The sequence below is a fragment of the Rana temporaria genome, chromosome 5 (genome assembly GCF_905171775.1).
Source record: "Rana temporaria chromosome 5, aRanTem1.1, whole genome shotgun sequence".
Taxonomy (NCBI): Eukaryota; Metazoa; Chordata; class Amphibia; order Anura; family Ranidae; genus Rana; species Rana temporaria.
This window is the reverse complement of record NC_053493.1, coordinates 310,126,539-310,146,868: the sequence shown is the minus strand read 5'-3', so window position 1 is coordinate 310,146,868 and position 20,330 is coordinate 310,126,539. Positions and strand designations below refer to the sequence as shown.

General features: G+C 43.8%; 1 protein-coding gene across 1 annotated transcript in view; it reads left to right on the top strand.

The window, feature by feature from the left end:
- Positions 1 to 20,001, top strand: part of B4GALT6 (beta-1,4-galactosyltransferase 6) — a 140,986-nt gene extending 120,985 nt beyond the window's left edge. The window contains exons 6-9 of the mRNA XM_040354112.1: positions 6,772 to 6,959; positions 14,661 to 14,783; positions 14,943 to 15,044; positions 18,759 to 20,001. Coding sequence (XP_040210046.1) covers positions 6,772 to 6,959; positions 14,661 to 14,783; positions 14,943 to 15,044; positions 18,759 to 18,906 — 561 coding nt within the window. The 3' untranslated portion in view covers positions 18,907 to 20,001. The remainder of the gene's footprint in view (positions 1 to 6,771; positions 6,960 to 14,660; positions 14,784 to 14,942; positions 15,045 to 18,758) is intronic.
- The last annotated feature ends 329 nt before the right edge of the window (positions 20,002 to 20,330 follow it).

Sequence of the window (20,330 nt, the reverse complement as noted above, 5' to 3'; positions counted from 1 at the left end):
GGGGATGGGGTGCTCACCTGGACGGGCAGATGGCACAGGGATCCTGGACGAGGGAAGAGTCCAGAAGGTCCTCCAATTGGAGGGAACTCAGGGCCATTTGGTTAGGGCTAAGGGCCTTTCAGGAGCTGATTCTGGACCAACATGTCCAGATTCTGTCAGACAACGCCACAGCAGTGGCGTATGTTTCCAGACAGGGGGGCACGAGAAGCAGAGTACTCCTCAGTCTGGCCTTACAGACTCTGTCCTGGGCAGAGGTGAACTTGGCTTCCCTATCGGCAGTACACCTAAAAGGCAGCCTAAACATGCTGGCAGACTTTTTAAGTCGGACAAGGGTTCTGGAATCGGAGTGGTGTTTATGCCCGGAGGTCTTCCAAGAGCTAGTAAACAAGTGGGGAACACCTCAGATAGACCTGTTCGCGGCCCAGTCCAATGCCAAGGTTCCAGCTTATTTCTCTCTAAACAGAATGGACCAGGCAGAGGGTCTAGATGCGTTAGTTCAACGCTGGCCCTTCCGCCTGTGCTATGCCTTCCCCCCGGTTCAGATCATTTCCTTAGTGTTACGGAAGCTTCAGGAGGAGAAGACTACTCTGATCCTGATAGCCCCGTACTGGCCCAAGAGGCCTTGGTTTTCGAGTCTGTTGGAACTGGCGGTAGAAGACCCCTGGGTTCTACCAGTCAGAAGAAATCTACTTTTTCAGGGCCCTCTACTGCATCCAGACGTGAGTCGGTTAAGGCTCACGGCCTGGTTACTGAAGAGCTAATTCTTAGCAGGAAGGGCCTATCCAAACGTTTGGTAGATACGCTACTTAGTAGTAGGAAAGAGGTCACGAGGGCCATCTATTTCAAGACTTGGAAGGTTTTCAATTCTTGGTGTGAAGTTAAAAATTATTCTCCTTTGAATACTTGTTCCGTCTTGGAGTTTTTACAAGACGGTATGGATAAGGGTCTGGCAGCCAGCACCTTGAAGGCGCAGGTGGCGGCTTTGTCAGTGTTTCTAGAGAAACGTTTATCTCTAGAGCCCTATGTCATCAGATTTTTTAAGGCCTTAGCCAGGGCTAGGCCTTCCCCGTTTAAATTTTTCCCCAAGTGGGATTTATCAGTGGTCCTGGGGGGTTTGACTCAAAAACCCTTCGAACCACTGGTAGACGCCTCTGTAAAGTTTCTAACTTTAAAATTGGTGCTTTTGGTGGCGGTCACCTCAGCAAGGAGGATTAGCGAGCTTCAGGCGCTTTCCGTTTTGGAGCCTTTTTTGTCAATCTTCCCTGATAGGGTAGTATTAAGAACTGATCCGAGTTTTCTTCCGAAGGTAGTGTCAGTATTTCATAGGACGCAGGAAATAGTGTTACCTACCTTTTGTCCAACTCCTTCTTGTCCGAAGGAGAGAGAATTCCATTCCTTAGATGTCAGGAGATGCATTAGACGCTATCTAGAGGTCTCTAGCGAGTACAGAAAGGCGAATTCGCTTTTCGTTCTGTTTTCAGGATCCCGCAAGGGGCATGGGGCTTCCAAAAGTACTCTGGCTAGATGGTTACGCATGGCTATCCATGAGGCATACAAAGCTAAAGGTTTGGATCCCCCTCCGGGAGTAATGGCCCATTCTACTAGGGCGGTGGCAACTTCCTGGGCAGAACGGGCTGGAGCTTCACCAGAACACATCTGTAAAGCGGCAACGTGGACGAGCTTTTCCACCTTCGCTCGTCATTATAGGATGGATTTGCTCTCTGTGTCAGAGCAGTCTTTTGGCAGGAAGGTCCTGCAAGCGGTGGTCCCACCCTAGAGTAAGTACTCGGTTATCATCTCCAGGTGCTGTCCTGAAAGACGAGGTGAGAAAACCTTAGTTAGACTTACCGGTAACGGTATTTCTATGAGTCTTTCAGGACAGCACCGATAACCCGCCCTTTTATTATTAAAGATAATATATATATATGCTAATGTGTATAGTTTCTATGTTCTGCTTATCTAATTTCAGCGTGGCCGGAGGTACTCGTGAACAACTGAGGCCATGGTGGAAGGGGGCGGAATTTATAGCATTGACTGCAGTGTTTCCTGGGAAGTGGGTGGAGCTGCGCTCTCTCCAGGTGCTGTCCTGAAAGACTCATAGAAATACCGTTACCGGTAAGTCTAACTAAGGTTTTTGGCCATACTTCTTATGTGGATCACAGGAGAGCACTTACTTTTGCCTTATTGTGACCCAGAATCCGCTAACAATGGGCCAAAGCCTGCTGTTGGCTGATTTCATAGAACTGCTCCAGGTTCTGGAAGGATCCTAAGGCCCCTTTCACATTGAGGAGTTTTTCAGGCGGTACAGCGCTAAAAATAGCGCTGCTATCCCGCCTGAAAAACTCTTTCACTGCAGACTCAATGTGAAAGCCTGAGGGCTTTCACACTGAGGCGATGCGCTGGTGGGAGACAAAAAAATCTCCTGTCAGCAGCATCTTTGGAGCGGTGAGAGGAGCGGTATGTATTCCGCTCCTTCACCGCTCCTTCCCATTGAAAACAATGGGAAACCGCAGCAATACCGCCCGCAATGCGCCTCTATAGAGGCGCATTGCGGGCGGTATTAACCCTTTATCGGCCGCTAACGGGGGTTAATACCGCACCGCTAGCGGCTGATTCCCACGGCAATCTCTGTGGTATAGCGCCGCTATTTTTAGCGTCGTTTTACCGCCACCGCGGCTCCCGCCCCAGTCTGAAAGGGGCCTAAGAATAACATGGGGATCCATCCAGATGCCTGGCCGGAAGCTGGCTCACACACTTAGTGCATTGCTGAGAGCCTGAGCCAGCTGCTCCCACCCCCTTCCCAGCCTGGTGCTCCAGTGAGTGCTGGAGGGTCAGAGCAGAGAGCAGCGACTGACAGTCACTGCTCTCTGCTCAGAACAGATTGAGAAATGAGCAATCGGTGATCATGTGATCGCTCAGTTCTTGGAGCCAGCGGGAACAAGCAACTGCAGCCATATAGGTGAGCATGTGTTTTTGATTTCCCACACTTCTCTTCTAAATAATAATTCCATCCAAGCCCATTTATTAAAGTGCTGCAGTGAGAATTTCCAAGCAATAATCAGTAGTATCCAATCAAGTTTTATTCTGAACAAAATTGTGGACACGACTAGTGGCATAGTTCTGTTGTGAGCTCACATTTTAGAACATCACTTTTTCCTCGTTTTGGTAGACTTGCAGATATCACTGCTGTCTTCACATCGGTGTGTGTTTACCTTTTTTTTGTGTTGACTTCACTCTACAGTGGGTGGTATTACCTGTAATTTGTTTTCTGGGAAATCCCTTCAGAACAATGACCGGTAGGCATCGCATTCTTGACACATTTTAGAGATGAAAGTAGAGAGCTGGAACACAATGTATTTAGCCAAAGTCAGCTGTAGATACTTACTGAAAACCTGTCTATGCTGAAATACCAGTTTACATTTTTGGTATATTTACTGTAACTTACACAATGTTGTTGTATTCAGCTTCCTTTGACACCGCCTTTGACTGCTCACTGTGTTGGATTTCTTGTTTTATAGCAGAGAAAATACCTACAATAATACGGTCATGAGCACCTGTCACATCCAAGTGCAGCAATACATGACATTGGCCTATTTTCTTCAATCATTTGTGGCTTAGCAGTATAGAACTTTCATTATGTATACATTTAAATCATTTCAGAGCCTTGTTCAGTAAAGGAATAGTAAACCCTCCTATTTGATGGATCCTGTTTTAAACAAACCCGTGGCATTTATTATTTTTATTCATTTTACATTTATTAATCTCTTCAGTAAACATGCAGAGATATAGTGCTGTCAGTGTCATAGCATTCCCCCTAGTGGTAGACCATGAGAGGTGTATGCAGAAATAATACTTTTTAATAAAGTTTATTTTTAAAGCTCAAATTCCACTTTTGGATACAAGTCATATTGTAATTGAAGGTTATCAAAAATGACATTTCCTTTTCAGTCTACAGTGCTTTAATTTTCTGTAAAATTCAAGGCAATATGGCAACTTGGAGGCGTTCCGTTCACCATTGGTGCACGGAACATCCGCAGAAATGTAATTTCCTTCTTGTTTTTTCGATCACTTATTTTCCCAGAAGTTTGCATAAAGATAAAAGTCAGATATTCGGCATGCTTTGCAACAAAAGTTTACTTTTGCTGAGATACTCCCAAAGGGTTAATCCTTTCTAAATTCATGCAGACCCTGTGTTAAAGACAATGGGGTGGATTCAGTAAGCAATTGCGTCTGCGTATCCATAGTTACGCAGCGCAATTGCTTAGTTGCGCCGGCGTAGTGACTTTGCTGTATTCAGAAAGCTCGTTACGCCGACTGCAGCCTAAGATATGACTGGCATAAGGCTCTTATGCCGTCGTATCGTAGGCTGCATTCTTACGATGGCCGCCAGGTGGCGTTCCCGTAGTGGTCAGCGTAGAGTATGCAAATTGCATACTCACGCCGATTCACAAGCCTACGCGCGCCCGGCGTTCGCATTTTACGTCGTTTGCTTTCGTCGGGTTATGCGTAAGACTGCTCCTGCTATTAGCAGGCGCAGCCAATGCTAAGTATACCCGTCGTTCCCGCGTCGTGATGTTTGAAAATTACGTTGTTTGCGTAAATTAATCGTGAATGGCGCTGGACGCCATTTACGTTCACGTTAAAGCAAATGACGTCCTTGCGACATCATTTGCCGCAATGCACGTCGGGAAAGTTTCCCGACGGAGCATGCGCACTACGTTCGGTGCGGGAATGCGCCTAATTTAAATGATCCACGCCCCCTACGGGATCATTTAAATTACGCGCGCTTACGCCGGCCATTTTTACGGTGCGCTCGCGCAAATTACGGAGCTACTGCTTCGTGAATGAAGCGTAGCGCACGTGATTTACGGAGGCGTATCGTTAAAACGGTACGCTGCGCCTCCGTAAGAGGGCGCAAATCTACCTGAATCTAGGCCAATATTTTTTTAAAGGATCTATCAAAATTTACTGGTGGCTTCACTGGGGAACTCTGTGGCCCTATTTGGTGCGTTTACTTTTTGTTTGAGTCATTATGCTGGCCATACGCTTGGCAATTCGATGGTCTACTGATTTTTCAATATTTCATTTAACACCTACTCTGAAGGAATAAAGCTTAAGTTTTATTTATACATTTATAGGCATTTATATAAAGAACTATTTACACAATACTTGTTATATTGTCCATTCACATTAGTCCCTGCCCTTTAAAGGAGAAGTTTGTTAAAAAAAAAACATATATAATCACCTTCATGTTGCAGCTTGGGTCCAATGCTGCAGCTATGCCAGGTCTAATCTGAGAACTGAGCAATCGCATGACTGCTGATTGCTCAGTTCTCGGTCAGATCTGAGCAGAGAGTGGTGACTGTCAGTCATCACTCTCTGCTGTACCCCTCCAGAACTCACTGGAGCACCGGGCTGGGAAGAGGTGGGAGCGACTGGCTCTGGCTCTGTCACACGCTGAGAGGCTGAGCCAGCTGCTGATCAGGCATTTGCGTGGATCCCAACAACATGGTCAGGATCCTGGAGGCTCTGTGATGTGGGCCAACAGCAGACTTTAGCCTGCTGTTGGCTGATTCTGGGTCACAGGAGAGCACTTTAAGTGCACTCCTGAGTGAGTGAGTGAATAACTTGTATAGCACTGCAAATGCGAACTAAATCGCCTCAAGGCACTTATTTCCATCCAGTGTCATCCTGATCCTTCAGAAGAGGTCGGTCTTAATTTTTTTGCAGAAGGCCCGATGGTTTTCCTCCATGCGGATGTTTGTGGGTGGAGCGTTCCATAGCCTTGGTCCTTGGACTGCAAATCTTCGTTCTCCCTTCGATTTGTAGCGGGACTTGGGGATGTGGAGGAGGTTTTGGTTGGGTGATCGGAGAACGCGATTGGGGGTGTCGTGTTTTATTTTCTCGCACAAGTATTGAGGAGCGTTTCCTTGTGTGCACTTGTGGGTGAGACAAAGGGTCTTGAATTTGATCCGATCCTTTACGGTTAGCCAATGAAGGGTCCTCAGGGAAGGGGTGATGGATACCCAGGGTTTTTTCCCCGTTACCAGTCTGGCTGCCGTGTTTTGGATGACTTGTAGGCGCGAAATCTGGTATTTAGGTAGTCCTATGTAGAGGGAGTTTGCGTAGTCGAGTTGGGAATTGACGATCGTTCCAACTACTGATGCTTTGTCCTCTTCTGGGATGAAGGGGATGAGTCTACGCAGCAGTCGGAGGAGATGGTGAGATCCGCTCGCTACTGATCCTGATCACTACTCCTGTGACCCACCAGAGAAGTATGACCAAAAAAACTTTGGTTATACTTCTCTTTTAAGAAGCATACAACCTAAGGTCCTAATATGAAATGCACACACATACTAGGGCCTTTCATATTAAGGTTTCTTTTATTCAGCAGACTCTGCAGACTGAATGATAGAAAACACTTGATTCCCCCATCTACAGTGAATGGCATGTATGGACAAATCTGCAGATTCAGCAGGAATCAGCCGAAATTTTAATCTGTGTATAGCCAACTTTAGACAAGTGTCCATTAACCTACTAGCATGCATATGGAATGTAAGAGAAAACCCACACAAGCACAGGTAGAACATGCAAACTCCATGCAGGTAGTGTCCTGGTTGAGATTCGAAACCAATGATCCTTATGCTCCAAGGCCGTATTGCTAACCAGGTTTGTGTGGCAGTGCGCTGTAATATATTTATATACTACAGATATGTATGTTGAAAGTTGTACAATTTTAAGGCTCTAGAAATTTTCATTCTTCATTTACAGGCTGGTACTCAGACATTCAATCGAGCAATGCTGTTTAATGTTGGGTTTAAAGAAGCCATGAAGGATCGAAAGTGGGACTGTGTTCTTTTCCATGATGTAGATCACATTCCTGAGAACGACAGAAATTATTACGGTTGTGGAGAAATGCCGCGTCATTTTGCAACGAAACTTGACAAGTACATGTACATGTAAGTAGAGGTTTTCTTTGTCTCACATTCCTTGAATACACTAAGCCACGTGCATCAAAGTGTCTTATACCCTGTACACACGATCGGTTTGTCTGATGAAAACGGACCGATGGACAGTTTTCATCGGACAAACCGATCGTGTGTGGGCCCCATCGTTTTTTTCCCATCTGTGAAAAAAAATAGAACCTGTTTTAAAATTTTTGGATGGTTAAAAAACCAATAGAAAAAAACGATCGTCTGTGGGGAAATCCATCGGTCAAAAATCAATGCATGCTCAGAATCAAGTCGACGCATGCTCGGAAGCATTGAACTTCATTTTTCTCAGCACGTCGTTGTGTTTTACGCCACCGCGTTGGACACGATCGGATTTTTAACCGATGGTGTGTAGGCAAGACTGATGGTTGTCAGCTTCATCAGCTATCCGATGAAAAAATCCATCGGTTCATTTTTATCAGACGAACCGATCGTGGGTACAGGGCATTATGCCAGCCATACACGGTTCAAATCTCAGCCAGTTTAGCAGGAACCAGCCGAGATTGGAACCATTAATGGGCAGGCTGAATGTACCTAGTTGATCAATCGACCAACTTGAGTACAACCAGCCTGACGGATTCTCTTGCGATTATCGCTAGCAACTGCTACAGTCTCATCCAGTGTCCAGGTAAAACCTGCTAAATACAGTAGAAATACATACATATTTACTACAATGGTATACTTGTTACATGCTGCATAGCCAGACAGCGCGGCTTTCTATGGCATCTCCCCAACAATATAGATGATATCCCCTCTGTTCTGTGAGCAAAAGCACTAATAGTAAATCACACTGTAGCAGAGGTGTGTGTATCACAGGAACGGCTCGCCAAAATTGTGACTACTACTTGGCAGTAAAACCGTGAACATTTATGTATTTACGAGGTATGTTTTAGCTCTTTATGTAGCTGTTCCAGTTAAGACAAAGTATCTGTTTTCTGTAGATTTTTTATTTTTTGGGGGGCAGATTGTTCCATGTAGTGTCTTTAGAATGTCCTAGCCTTTTGGTGACTAGGAAATAGTGTCCCCTCTCCTATCTACATGGACGTATGGCGACAGCTGCCAACTCTTCATATTAAAGGATTTAATGCTGGAGCAAAATGTTGAAATCCGCCAAAACTCCCCTTAACCACTTCCAGACCGCTGTACGTCTTTATACGGCCTAACTTTAAAGATAGATATCTCGGTAACGGCAGCAGCTGCTGCCACAACCGAGGTATCTATCTTTAGTGTCAGCGGTCCGGTACATGATAACGGCGGTCTCCGCGGCGGATTCGCCGCGAGATCGCCGTTATCGGCGGCGGGAGAGGGGCCTCCCGCGCCCTCCGCCGCTTACCGGAGCCGTCAGTAGCGGCGGAGGAGATCGCGACCGTTCGGCAGCTGTGCGGGGTTGCGAGTGAGGGAAAAATGTCCTTCGCCCGTCCCCATAGCTCTGCTGGGCGGAAGTGACGTCAAAACGTCAGTCCCGCCCAGCCTCTTAAAGAAACATTTTTTTTTTTGTCATTTGAAAAAAATTAAATTTTACAATTTTTTTTTTTTTTTTTTTTGCATTTAAGCCTAAATATGAGATCTGAGGTCTTTTTGACCCCAGATCTCATATTTAAGAGGACCTGTCATGCTTTTTTATATTACAAGGGATGTTTACATTCCTTGTAATAGGAATAAAAGTGATAATTTTTTTTTTTTTTCCAGTGTAAAAAATAATAAAATAAATAAAAATAAATAAGAAAAAAAAATAAAAAAATTTTAAAGCGCCCCGTCCCGACGAGCTCGTGCGCAGAAGCGAACGCATACGCGAGTAGCGCCCGCATATGAAAACGGTGTTCAAACGACACAAGTGAGGTATCGCCGCGATCGTTAGAGCGAGAGCAATAATTATAGCCCTAGACCTACTCTGTAGCTCAAAAAATGCAACCTATAGAATTTTTTAAACGTCGCCTATCGAGATTTTTAGGGGTAAAAGTTTGACGCCATGCCACGAGCGGGCGCAATTTGTAAGCGTGACATGTTGGGTACCATTTTACTCGGCGTAACATTATCTTTCACAATATATAAAAAAATTGGGCCAAATTTATTGTTGTCTTATTTTTTAATTCAAAAAAGTGTTTTTTTTCCAAAAAAAAGTGCGCTTGTAGGACCGCTGCGCAAATATGGTGTGACAAAAAGTATTGCAATGATCGCCATTTTATTCTCTAGGGTATTAGAAAAAAAAAATATATAATGTTTGGGGGTTTTAAGTAATTTTCTAGCAAAAAAAACTGTTTTAGTCTTGTAAACACCAAATCTGAAAAACACCCAAAGTAGAGAAGTGGTTAAGAAAGTTACTCCCTGGCATTAGTCATTCTCCTTTATGGTTTCCATTGAAGGTGCCAGTACATTGGTCTGTCATTCCAGTGTCGTGAATGCTTTATAAATTGTTATGCCGTGCCAATGTACATACGAGTGGCTTCTGTCTAAACAAAGTAGCACTTTTATGAATTCCTGTCTCTGGAATTTGTCACCATGACACTGGGTTATTACTGTTTACCGTGTCTTTGTTGCCAGAGATGTGCACTGGAAAAGCAAGAAGCGGAGTTGTTCTTTGCTTTTCCAGTTCTTCCATTCGTTTTTTAGGGTTTTTCTTACTCAGAGACACTACTGACATAAGCTTGGCTCCATTACTGGATGTAATCACCGACACGAAAGCGCTTTAAGCAGGCAATTTTGTTGGCGAGCCCATTTCCTAATCTTCAAATTTTACTGAAGATCCATTGATTAGCCCTCCAATAGATTGCTTAAGTAGCTAGATGATGACTCCGGGCTAGAACACTATGGCTTATTTATGGGGCGTGATCTGTTATTTCCTGCAACCAGGAATACAGCATCTCTGGCACCAGGGATATCAAGCTTCTCAAACTATCCTTTAAACCCTCCTACTATAACTTAAAGGGGTTGTAAAAGCAGAAGGTTCTTTATCTTCATGCATTCTATGCATGAAGATAAAAAGCCTTCTGTGTGCAGCAGCCCCCCTAATACTTACCTGAGGTCCCTTTCTGTCCAGCGATGTCCACAAGTGTCTCAGCCATCTGAGATTCTCCTTCCTGATTGACTGAGACACAGCAGTGGCGCCATTGGCTCCCACTGCTGTCAATCATAGTCAGCTAGCCAATCAGTGGAGAGAGGTGGCGGGGCTCAGTGTCTGAATGGACGCGGGGAGCTGTGAGTGAGCTTGGGTGCCCCCATAGAAAGCTGCTTGCTTTGGGGGCACTGAACAGGAGGGAGGGGCCTGGATCACAGAAGAGGGACCCGAGAAGAGGAGGATCTGGGCTGCTCTGTGCAAATCCACTGCAACAGAGCAGGTAAGTATGATATGTTTATTATTTTTTATAGGATAAAAACAAGACTTTACAATCACTTTAAATTAGGATTGGAACTGAGTTTCTGTCCATAGTTTTGCAGTGCAAGTTAGAAAATTAAAACTTATCCTGTTATAGCTGTCAGGCAAATTTTGTCTATTTTGTTGAATTTTGCAATGATTTATGCAATACATTGCTATCCTAGTAGTCCTGTGTTAAAGTGGTTTTAAACCTCAGAAATGAAATATGAACAAAGCATATCCCTTTATAGCTGGGGTCTCCAAACTATGGCACTCCAGTTGTTCAGGAACTACAATTACCATCATGCCTAGTCGGGTCTGTGAATGTCAGAGATTTACAATGCCTCATGGGACATGTAGTTCCACAACAGCTGGAGGGCTGTAGTTTGGAGATCCCTGCTGTATAGGGTGAATTTGTTTAATCCAGAGCACTAAGTGTCATTCCTGTCTGCTGCTTTGTTCCTCTGCTATCGGCATAAATCACCTTTGACAATTTTTCCTGACACCAAGAGAAAAATGGTGACAGGGGAGGGACCTTCAGCAGAGTGGTAGCCTCAGTTTTGTTCCTGTGTGCTGTGTGAAGAAGGGGGGGGGGGTGTCTCTTCCCTCCAGTCAGCTTTTAGAGCTCTCCTCACTGAGCTCTGCATAGTGTAATTTCAGCTCTCCTCATCTTATTCTGAACTGTGACAAGCTCATAAATTGGGCACTTTGAATAGATGTAGAGAAGACTGCAGATTAATAGGTACAACATATGTAGGAGGATTTGTTTCATCTCTGTGTATCACCTGATTATAGTCCATTCACTGGGTATATGTAAGGGTTTACACTCACTTCACTGTAAGAAGAAGTTGTCCTAAATAATTTTCTTGACATGTTGGGGTACTTGTACTGATGCATGGGAATTAGATATTCCTGGCAGAAAGAACACAAGAATGGGGATGTATAGCGCTTGCGCATATTTGCTTGTAAAAATTCTTCTAGCTTTTTGTTAAATCAAGGGAAGCTTGGCATATGCTTGTATATGTGTGTATGTGCATAAAAATACTGAGTGGCAATGCCGATTTTTTTTTTTTTTTTATTTTTTTTTAAGCCAATCTAAAAAAAACAGTACTAGCCAGATTCACAGAGAGCGGCGTATCTCTGTGCGGGCGTAGCGCATCTCCTATGCGCTACGCCGACGTAACATAGAGAGGCAAGTACAGTATTCACAAAGCACTTGCTCCCTAAGTTACGTCGGCGTAGCGTAAATGGGCCGGTGTAAGCCCACCTAATTCAAATTATGAAGGTAGTGGGCGTGTTGTATTTAAATTAGCCGTGACCCCATGTAAATGAATTCCCGTTCGAACGGCGCATGCTCAGAATCACGTTGAATTTACGCCCTAAGATACGTCGGCTCAATGCTTTCGATGTGAACGTAACCTTCGCACAGCCCCATTCACGTACAACTTGCGCAAACAACGTAATAAACGACGGCTGTTCCGACGTCCATACCTTTGCATGGGCTGCGCCTCCTTTTTGGTGGAATAACTATACGCCGGACGTAAACGGCATAGCTTACTGCGACGGGCGGGCGTACGTACGGGCGTACGTACGTAAATCGGCCTATCTTGCTCATTAACATATTCAAAGCGTAAATCAACGCAAGCGCCCCTAGCGGCCAGCGTAAATATGCACCCAAGATACGGCGGCGTAGGAGACTTATGTCTGTCGTATCTTGGCAAAATTCAGGCGTATCTGATTTTAAGAATCAGCGTATAGATACAACGGCGTATCAGTAGATACGTCGGCGTAAGTCTCTGTGAATCTGGCTATATATGTTTACCTGCCTGTCTGTATAGGCCAATTAAAAAACATCCACTGCATTTAGATAAGTAAAGAAAAATGTCTGAATGCATCGAAATGTGGTGTTTTTAAGCTTCCCGTGTGCAAGAGGCCTTGGGGCACCACATCGGGCACAGTGCTTGGTGCCCTCAGAAGTCTTAGGGTGGTTTCATACTGCTGCTTGGATGCATGTAACCGCAGTTTTCATGTGGGTTACCTTCAGCTTAACCATAGACTTCTATTGGTGCATTTTCTGAAAGTGCAAAATAAAATCCTGCATGCTGCATATTTGGTGCGCTTTCATAAAACGATCCAAAAATGCGCTACCTAATAGAAGTCTATTGGAAACTGCAAGTAACCTGCACAAAAATGTGGAAGTGTGAAACCACCCTTACATTTCCATCAGAGTCTGCACATAGATAGTATGATTTAGGACAAAGTCCCAAGAGCATAGGTTATGAAACGGCACATGTGTGATTACACCTAGATGTAAAGATAGATGATGAGCGAGAGCTTTAATTACTGAAACCCTGTACTGTACAGCACTTGTATCAGGGCTGCTTCCATAAGAAGCTAATCACCCAGGTGTTTGCCATATGACAGGGCATTTTTTATTAATGGTAATCAGGAAAATGGAAAGCACTTACACTGTAATTATAATATATCAGTACAATCCTTTTTTTTATTTCTCTGTACATACAATGACCAAATAAGGGGGTAGCTTCTTTATATATGACCATATTGGTTCTGTACAGTGCACCCGGAAAGTATTCACAGTGCTTTAAGACTTTTTCCACATTTTGTTATGTTACAGCCTTATTCCAAAATGAATTAAATTCCTTATTTTTCCTCAAAATTCTACAAACAATACACCATAATGACACCAATGACGGGGCACGATTCCTGCCACTGGCCCCAGTGACGGGGCACGATTCCTGCCACTGGCCCCAGTGACGGGGCACGATTCCTGCCACTGGCCCCAGTGACGGGGCACGATTCCTGCCACTGGCCCCAGTGACGGGGCACGATTCCTGCCACTGGCCCCAGTGACGGGGCACGATTCCTGCCACTGGCCCCAGTGACGGGGCACGATTCCTGCCACTGGCCCCAGTGACGGGGCACGATTCCTGCCACTGGCCCCAGTGACGGGGCACAATTCCTGCCACTGGCCCCAGTGACGGGGCACAATTCCTGCCACTGGCCCCAGTGACGGGGCACAATTCCTGCCACTGGCCCCAGTGACGGGGCACAATTCCTGCCACTGGCCCCAGTGACGGGGCACAATTCCTGCCACTGGCCCCAGTGACGGGGCACAATTCCTGCCACTGGCCCCAGTGACGGGGCACAATTCCTGCCACTGGCCCCAGTGACGGGGCACAATTCCTGCCACTGGCCCCAGTGACGGGGCACAATTCCTGCCACTGGCCCCAGTGACGGGGCACAATTCCTGCCACTGGCCCCAGTGACGGGGCACAATTCCTGCCACTGGCCCCAGTGACGGGGCACAATTCCTGCCACTGGCCCCAGTGACGGGGCACAATTCCTGCCACTGGCCCCAGTGACGGGGCACAATTCCTGCCACTGGCCCCAGTGACGGGGCACAATTCCTGCCACTGGCCCCAGTGACGGGGCACAATTCCTGCCACTGGCCCCAGTGACGGGGCACAATTCCTGCCACTGGCCCCAGTGACGGGGCACAATTCCTGCCACTGGCCCCAGTGACGGGGCACAATTCCTGCCACTGGCCCCAGTGACGGGGCACAATTCCTGCCACTGGCCCCAGTGACGGGGCACAATTCCTGCCACTGGCCCCAGTGACGGGGCACAATTCCTGCCACTGGCCCCAGTGACGGGGCACAATTCCTGCCACTGGCCCCAGTGACTGGGCACAATTCCTGCCACTGGCCCCAGTGACGGGGCACCTTTTCTTCTACTGATACCAACGATATGGCACTATTTCTACTCCTGCTGACGACAGGCACTGTGATGTGATTTTTATTTATTTTTTTACTCCCACTGACCACCAAGCCCAAGGCATTTTCTACTCCCATGGCCCCCCCCCCTAAAGTCTCAAGGATTGTAAACTGGCCCTTTGTTTAAAAAGTTTGGAGACCCCTGCTTTATAGAATTGTCTCGGGTAGCAACGGGGTATACTGTTCTCCTGGCAGTTTCTTAGAAAGTAGGATCACTAAGACCTTACACCAACTTCAGCCAATTCTTTAAAACCCTAATACACAGCATATTGTATATTAAAAGAAAAAAAGCTGTATTGAAATGGCATGTTGATTTAAGTCTCTTTTGTTTTTCTTATGCGCATTCAGTTTCAAGCGTATGGTAAGACTCAATCCATTATACGATACCAAATGAAGCTAGTTTAGGTAGTTGGTTTGTGTAGATAAATAAATCCAGCCTGGATAGTTGATTGTTGGAAATGCAATCAGGCAGGACAACTGCTAGACTCTCTAACCGTAATTCTTGGATCTCTTTCTTTTTAGTCTGCCATACGATGAGTTCTTCGGAGGAGTAAGTGGCTTAACTGTGGAGCAGTTTAGAAAGATCAATGGATTTCCCAATGCATTCTGGGGATGGGGAGGAGAAGATGATGATTTATGGAACAGGTAGGTTCCCAACCAGCACTAAAGCAGGATATCTACTTGGCTACCTAAAAACCCAAATTAATAATTGCATAGTCTGCTAATAATACTTTGGTTCATTAGCTGTTGTGGTCACTGGCTTGGTTTTATATCCTGATTGTTGCTATTTATTTCTCTTTCAAGGGTACATTATGCCGGCTACAATGTGTCAAGACCAGAAGGAGACCTTGGGAGGTACAAGTCGATTCCTCACCATCACAGAGGAGAGGTCCAGTTCTTGGGACGGTAAGTGTATTCTGTTAATTTTATGTCGGCTGTAACGCTCATTTCTCCATGATGAATGAAATGTAGCCAAAGTACAATGAATGCTTCATGAGCCAAAACAGACTGAAGAATATTATAACGTAAAATGCTATTATCAGTGTTGGCGGCGTCCTTGCCACGGCTTGCAATATTCTAATGACTAGAGTGTTTTTCCAATGCAGAGTCTGCTCCCATAGCAAGTCATGAAGTTGGTCACATTGCTAGGAATAAAGATGAACAAGCTATGATACAGGCTTGGCTCATTTAGTGGGTCAAATCTGCTACTCTCAGGACTGACTAATGGGGTCCCTGTGAGTTTCAGAACAATGGTTAGTGATTGAAACTAGAGCTGTATAATTAATCGTTAAAAAATCGTGATCTCGATTCAACCCCCCCTGACGATCTCCAATGCAGAGTTTGCCGATTCTTTCATATAACAAGTGGAGAGACTTTTCAGCTGTCAAAAGACAATATCTGGGCAGTCTGCTAAGTTTTTAACAGGAAACATTGTAACTAACTTCCTTCTTAGAGCAAACTTCTGTGCGTAAAGAAAGAAATGCAGAAAGTTTACCAAATAAAGTCCAAATATTTTTCTTACACTTGTTTCTTAAGTTAAAATCAATATTTTTTGCTAGAAAATTACTTGGAACCCCCAAACATTATGGGCTAGATTCAGGTACAGCGGCGTACCTTTTGGCTGGCGTTGCGCATCTCATATGCGCTACGCCGACGTAAATCAGGGAGCCCAGAACAGTTTTCTGAAAGATCCCGCGCGTACGTTGCGCCGACGTAGTGTAATTAGGCCGGCGTAAGCCCGCCTAATTCAAAATAGGCAGGTAGGGGGCGTGCCCCATTTAAATTAACCGTGACCCCATGTAAATGAATGGCCGTTCTTACGGCGCATGCTCAGAATCACGTCGCAAATACTCCCTAAGAAACGTCGGCTCAATGCTTTCGACGTGAACGTAACCTACGCACAGCCCCATTCACGTAAACGATGTAAAATTCGACGGCTGTTTCGACGTCCATACCTTAACATTGGCAGCGCCTCATATTTGTTTATAGCGCAAAAAATAAAAACCGCAGAGGTGATCAAATACCACTAAAAGAAAGCTCTATTTGTGGGAAAAAAAGAACGCCAATTTTGTTTGGGAGCCACGTCGCACGACCGCACAATTGTCAGTTAAAGCGACGCAGTGCCGAATAGCAAAAAGTGCTCTGGTCTTTGACCAGCAATATGGTCCGGGGGTTAAGTGGTTTAAAGAAAACTGCATTACATTACTTTGCCTTATCACACAACTTTGCTTTTACTTTAAGTAGTTTGTTTTTGGTCAAGAAGGCCAATGGACTTGTTGACAAGTAAAAATCAATATTTTTTGCTAGAAAATTACTTCGAACCTCAAAACATTATATATTTTTATTAGCAGATACCCTAAAGAATAAAATGGCGATCGTTGCAATTTTCTATATCACACAGTATTTGCGCAGCAGTTTTTCATGCACTTTAGAGCACTTTCACACTGCAAGCGTTGTGCACTAGCGGTAAAGCACCGTTAGTTTTAGCAGTGCTGTACTGTCGTTTTAGCAGCGCTTATCGGACCCTAGCGGGATGCTTTTAAACCCCACTAACGGCAGAAGAAAGAGTTAAAAGCACCCGTGTTGCGGCGCTGCCAAAGGGCTTTGCAGGCGCTTTGGCAGTGCTGTCCTTTTATATCAATAGGCAGGGCGTTTTGGGAGCATGAGCATGGAGGGGATGGGGCGTTAAAAAAAAAAAAAAAAAAAATTGTTAAGATTTTATTTGTTTCATTTTCTTCATTTTTTTTGATAACTTTTATTCCCTTGTGATAGAAATAAGGGATGACAGGTCTTTGTTTATGGAGAGATCTGGGGTCTGTACGACCCCAAATCTATCATCTACCTTTGAAAGCATCAGGAAAAAAAACATTATGCTTTTTAAAAATAAATAAAAATTGTTCACTTTCGCCGTTGTCATGGCGCTTCTCTGATCCTCATAGAGGTGAGGAGAGACAAACTGGTTTCTCCTTACCTATGTGACCAGCCAAATCCTTTTACTGTGTTTGGCGCTAGGAATGATCAGCCTAAAAACCCAAACCCCTCTAAAAGCGATCCAGCCGCAAATTAGCCACTTGGATCATTTTAGTGAGAAAGAGAAACGCTGGATGAAATATATCAGGGTTATGTCTGATAGCTTCAGCCATAACCCTCGGTAAACCACTTAATAGCCACAACGTTTATATACTGTATATGTATTGAGGTCTTGAAGTGGTTAATTGTACAAGCTGAAGTTAGAAGCTGATTGGCTACCGTGCACAGCTGCACTAGATTTTGCACTCTCTAGTTTTAGTAAATCAACCCAATGTGTCCTAATAGGTTTGAATTGAGCTGCATGCAGAGTCTCGGTGCATAACCCAGTGTTTCTCAACTCCAGTCCTCAAGGCGCCCCAACAGGTCATGTTTTCAGGCTTTCCATTATTTTGCACAGGTAATTTGATCAGTTTCACTGCCTCCGTAATTACCACAGCTGTTACATCTGAGGGAAATTCTGAAAACGTGACCTGTTGGGGGCGCCTTGAGGACTGGCGTTGAGAAACACTGGTATAACCTATTCAAGCCTATATAGGAAAACAGTGTTTTGACATGGCCGATTTTTGCTGGATGGTATGTAAACACTAGGGGTGTAACGGATCGTCACCGATCCGTGATCCGAACGGGCCACCCCGTTCGGATCGGCACACCCCGCGATCCGCGGAGCGCTCCGGAGCCTAGGCCTAGGAAAGTCCCCGGCTTCGGCCTAGCTCTGGAGCGGCGGCCAGTCTGCTTGCCAGAGCCCAGCGTGACACGCCTCCCCGGGGAGGCGTGTCACGCTGTGCACTGGGCTCTAGCAAGCTGAATGGGAATGTTAGCAGTGAAGCACTGGTGTGAGAGGAGGGGGGGGAAAGGGGGAAAAAAGAGCACAATAGCAATTCACAGGGGGGTGGATTAAAGAGGAAGCAGGTGAGGCTGTTTGGGACTTAAAGTACAATCTTGATGTTTTTACAGCAAAAAAAAATATATATATATATATATATCTGTAAAAACATCAAGATTGTACTTTAAGTCCCAAACAGCCTCACCTGCTTCCTCTTTAATCCACCCCCCTGTGAATTGCTATTGTGCTCTTTTTTCGGATCAGCAAAAAAAAGGTTCCTTTTTTTAATTGGTCCAAAAAAAAAATATATATTATTTTATTATATATATATATATATATATATATATATATATATATATATATATATATATATATATATATATATATATATTTTTTTTTTTGGACCAATGAAAAAACGGACCCTTTTTTTTTTTTTGCTGATCGGAAAATGATCCGATCCGTGAGTTTTTTGATCCGTTGCACCCCTAGTAAACACTGAAGAAGGGTGACGCACTGGATTCGAGGTAAGGAAGCAGATTCCTGGGGATTGGATGCTTACCATAGTGTATAATTGTGGTGGTAGAGTCAATATGAATGTACAGCTCCCCTCCAAGCAATATCCGTGGAAGGAGCTGCTGTGCACAGACTGGGAGCTCCACAAAGCTCCGTGAATTTTGCATGCACTATATAGGTTAATAAAATTTAGATTAGACAGTAAGACTGAAGATGCTAAATTGTGTTTTCTTTTTTTTTTCTTCTTCCTGCAGATACAAATTGTTGCGATACTCTAAAGAACGTCAGTATCTCGATGGATTAAATAATTTAATATATGCTCCAAATATAATGATAGACAAGTTGTTTAAAAACATCACTGTAAACCTTGTGCCAGAGCTGGCTCCGGTGAAAGACTACTAATGGGAATGCTCACTGTCCGACATCAATGGGATGCCTATCAGAAGAGGAACACTATAGCTATGGAACTTATGGACCACCTCTTACGTGATACTAGTGACCGATATCAAATTCCAATTCTCTGAATGTGTGACCATGCATTACGTCTCAAGCCAGCAGCTGCTATATCGATGTTTACAGCAGAAGACTGCTCCTAATGCAGGCCTTGTCTCACCAAATGCTCTACACTTCCACCTTTTCACTCCACTGTGCGGTGATTTTAGTTTAACACCGGTTTTGCTTTCTATTTTTGCACCAATATACCGCTTCTCGAGTTTTCTTCTTTTCAGTTTTTGGCCTTAAAACTATAGGCCTTTTTTTCTTATCGTTTTTTTATTTTAATTTTTTTTTGTATTTGGCAGGTGTATATGTTTATGTATATATCAGTTTTTGGTTTGTGTAAATACATTGGTTATATTTGTGTGTATATATGTGTAAATACATTTATGTATACACATATGGATTGATGTAAAGTTACTCCAACAATTTTTAATGGACCCTGTTTTACACCTTTGCATGTCTTTACTGTATTAATGTATTTTCTTTTTTTTTTTTTTTTTTAAACCGTGTGTCTTATTTAATGGCGCAAAGATACTTTGTAACCTCAAACAATCAATCAGAATTAACATTTCAGCTCAGACTAGCAAAAGCTGATTTTGATTGGTTGGTATGGGGTCCATGGCACTCCAGTTCTTTGCGGTTTATTATTAAAAAGGCCATTTACTTAATTTGCATGACAATAAACACATGTAAATATTAGATTTTTTTAAAGAAAAGTTTAAGCTTAATGTAAAATGAAGGAACTGCTTATAACTTTATGGCCAGCTATGACTGTAAACTGTTATAATGGTTTGTGAGCTTAAGGCCTTTTGTTTGGGGTTAATTCTGAACACTGAGAGAAAAGGGATGTGTATGTTTAAGTGCAGCCTTGGCCACTGTGGTACAGAATGTACAGATAACCCCCGTTTCCCATATCATTTGTAATTATATAATTTATTCTATGGCATCGTCATTGTATAATATAAATATATATATATAAAAAGTTACATATCATACATACAGGTTGTCAAAAACTATCTGTGCCAACTCTACGTCAGGGAGCTGATGCCAAGAATACATTTTTCCTTTTGTGTTTTGTGTTTTTAGGTTGCTAATTTATTTTTAATTTTTTTTTTTATATACTGTGTATTTTTTATTTGCAGCAAATGACTTCTTGTGAAACTCGGAATGAGCCAAAATATGTTCTTCCATAGAAGAAATGCATATTCTATTGGTGATGATGTTTTTCTAAGAGCACAATAAATTTTATATATATATATATATATATATATATATATATATATATATATATATATATATATATATATATATATATATATATATATATA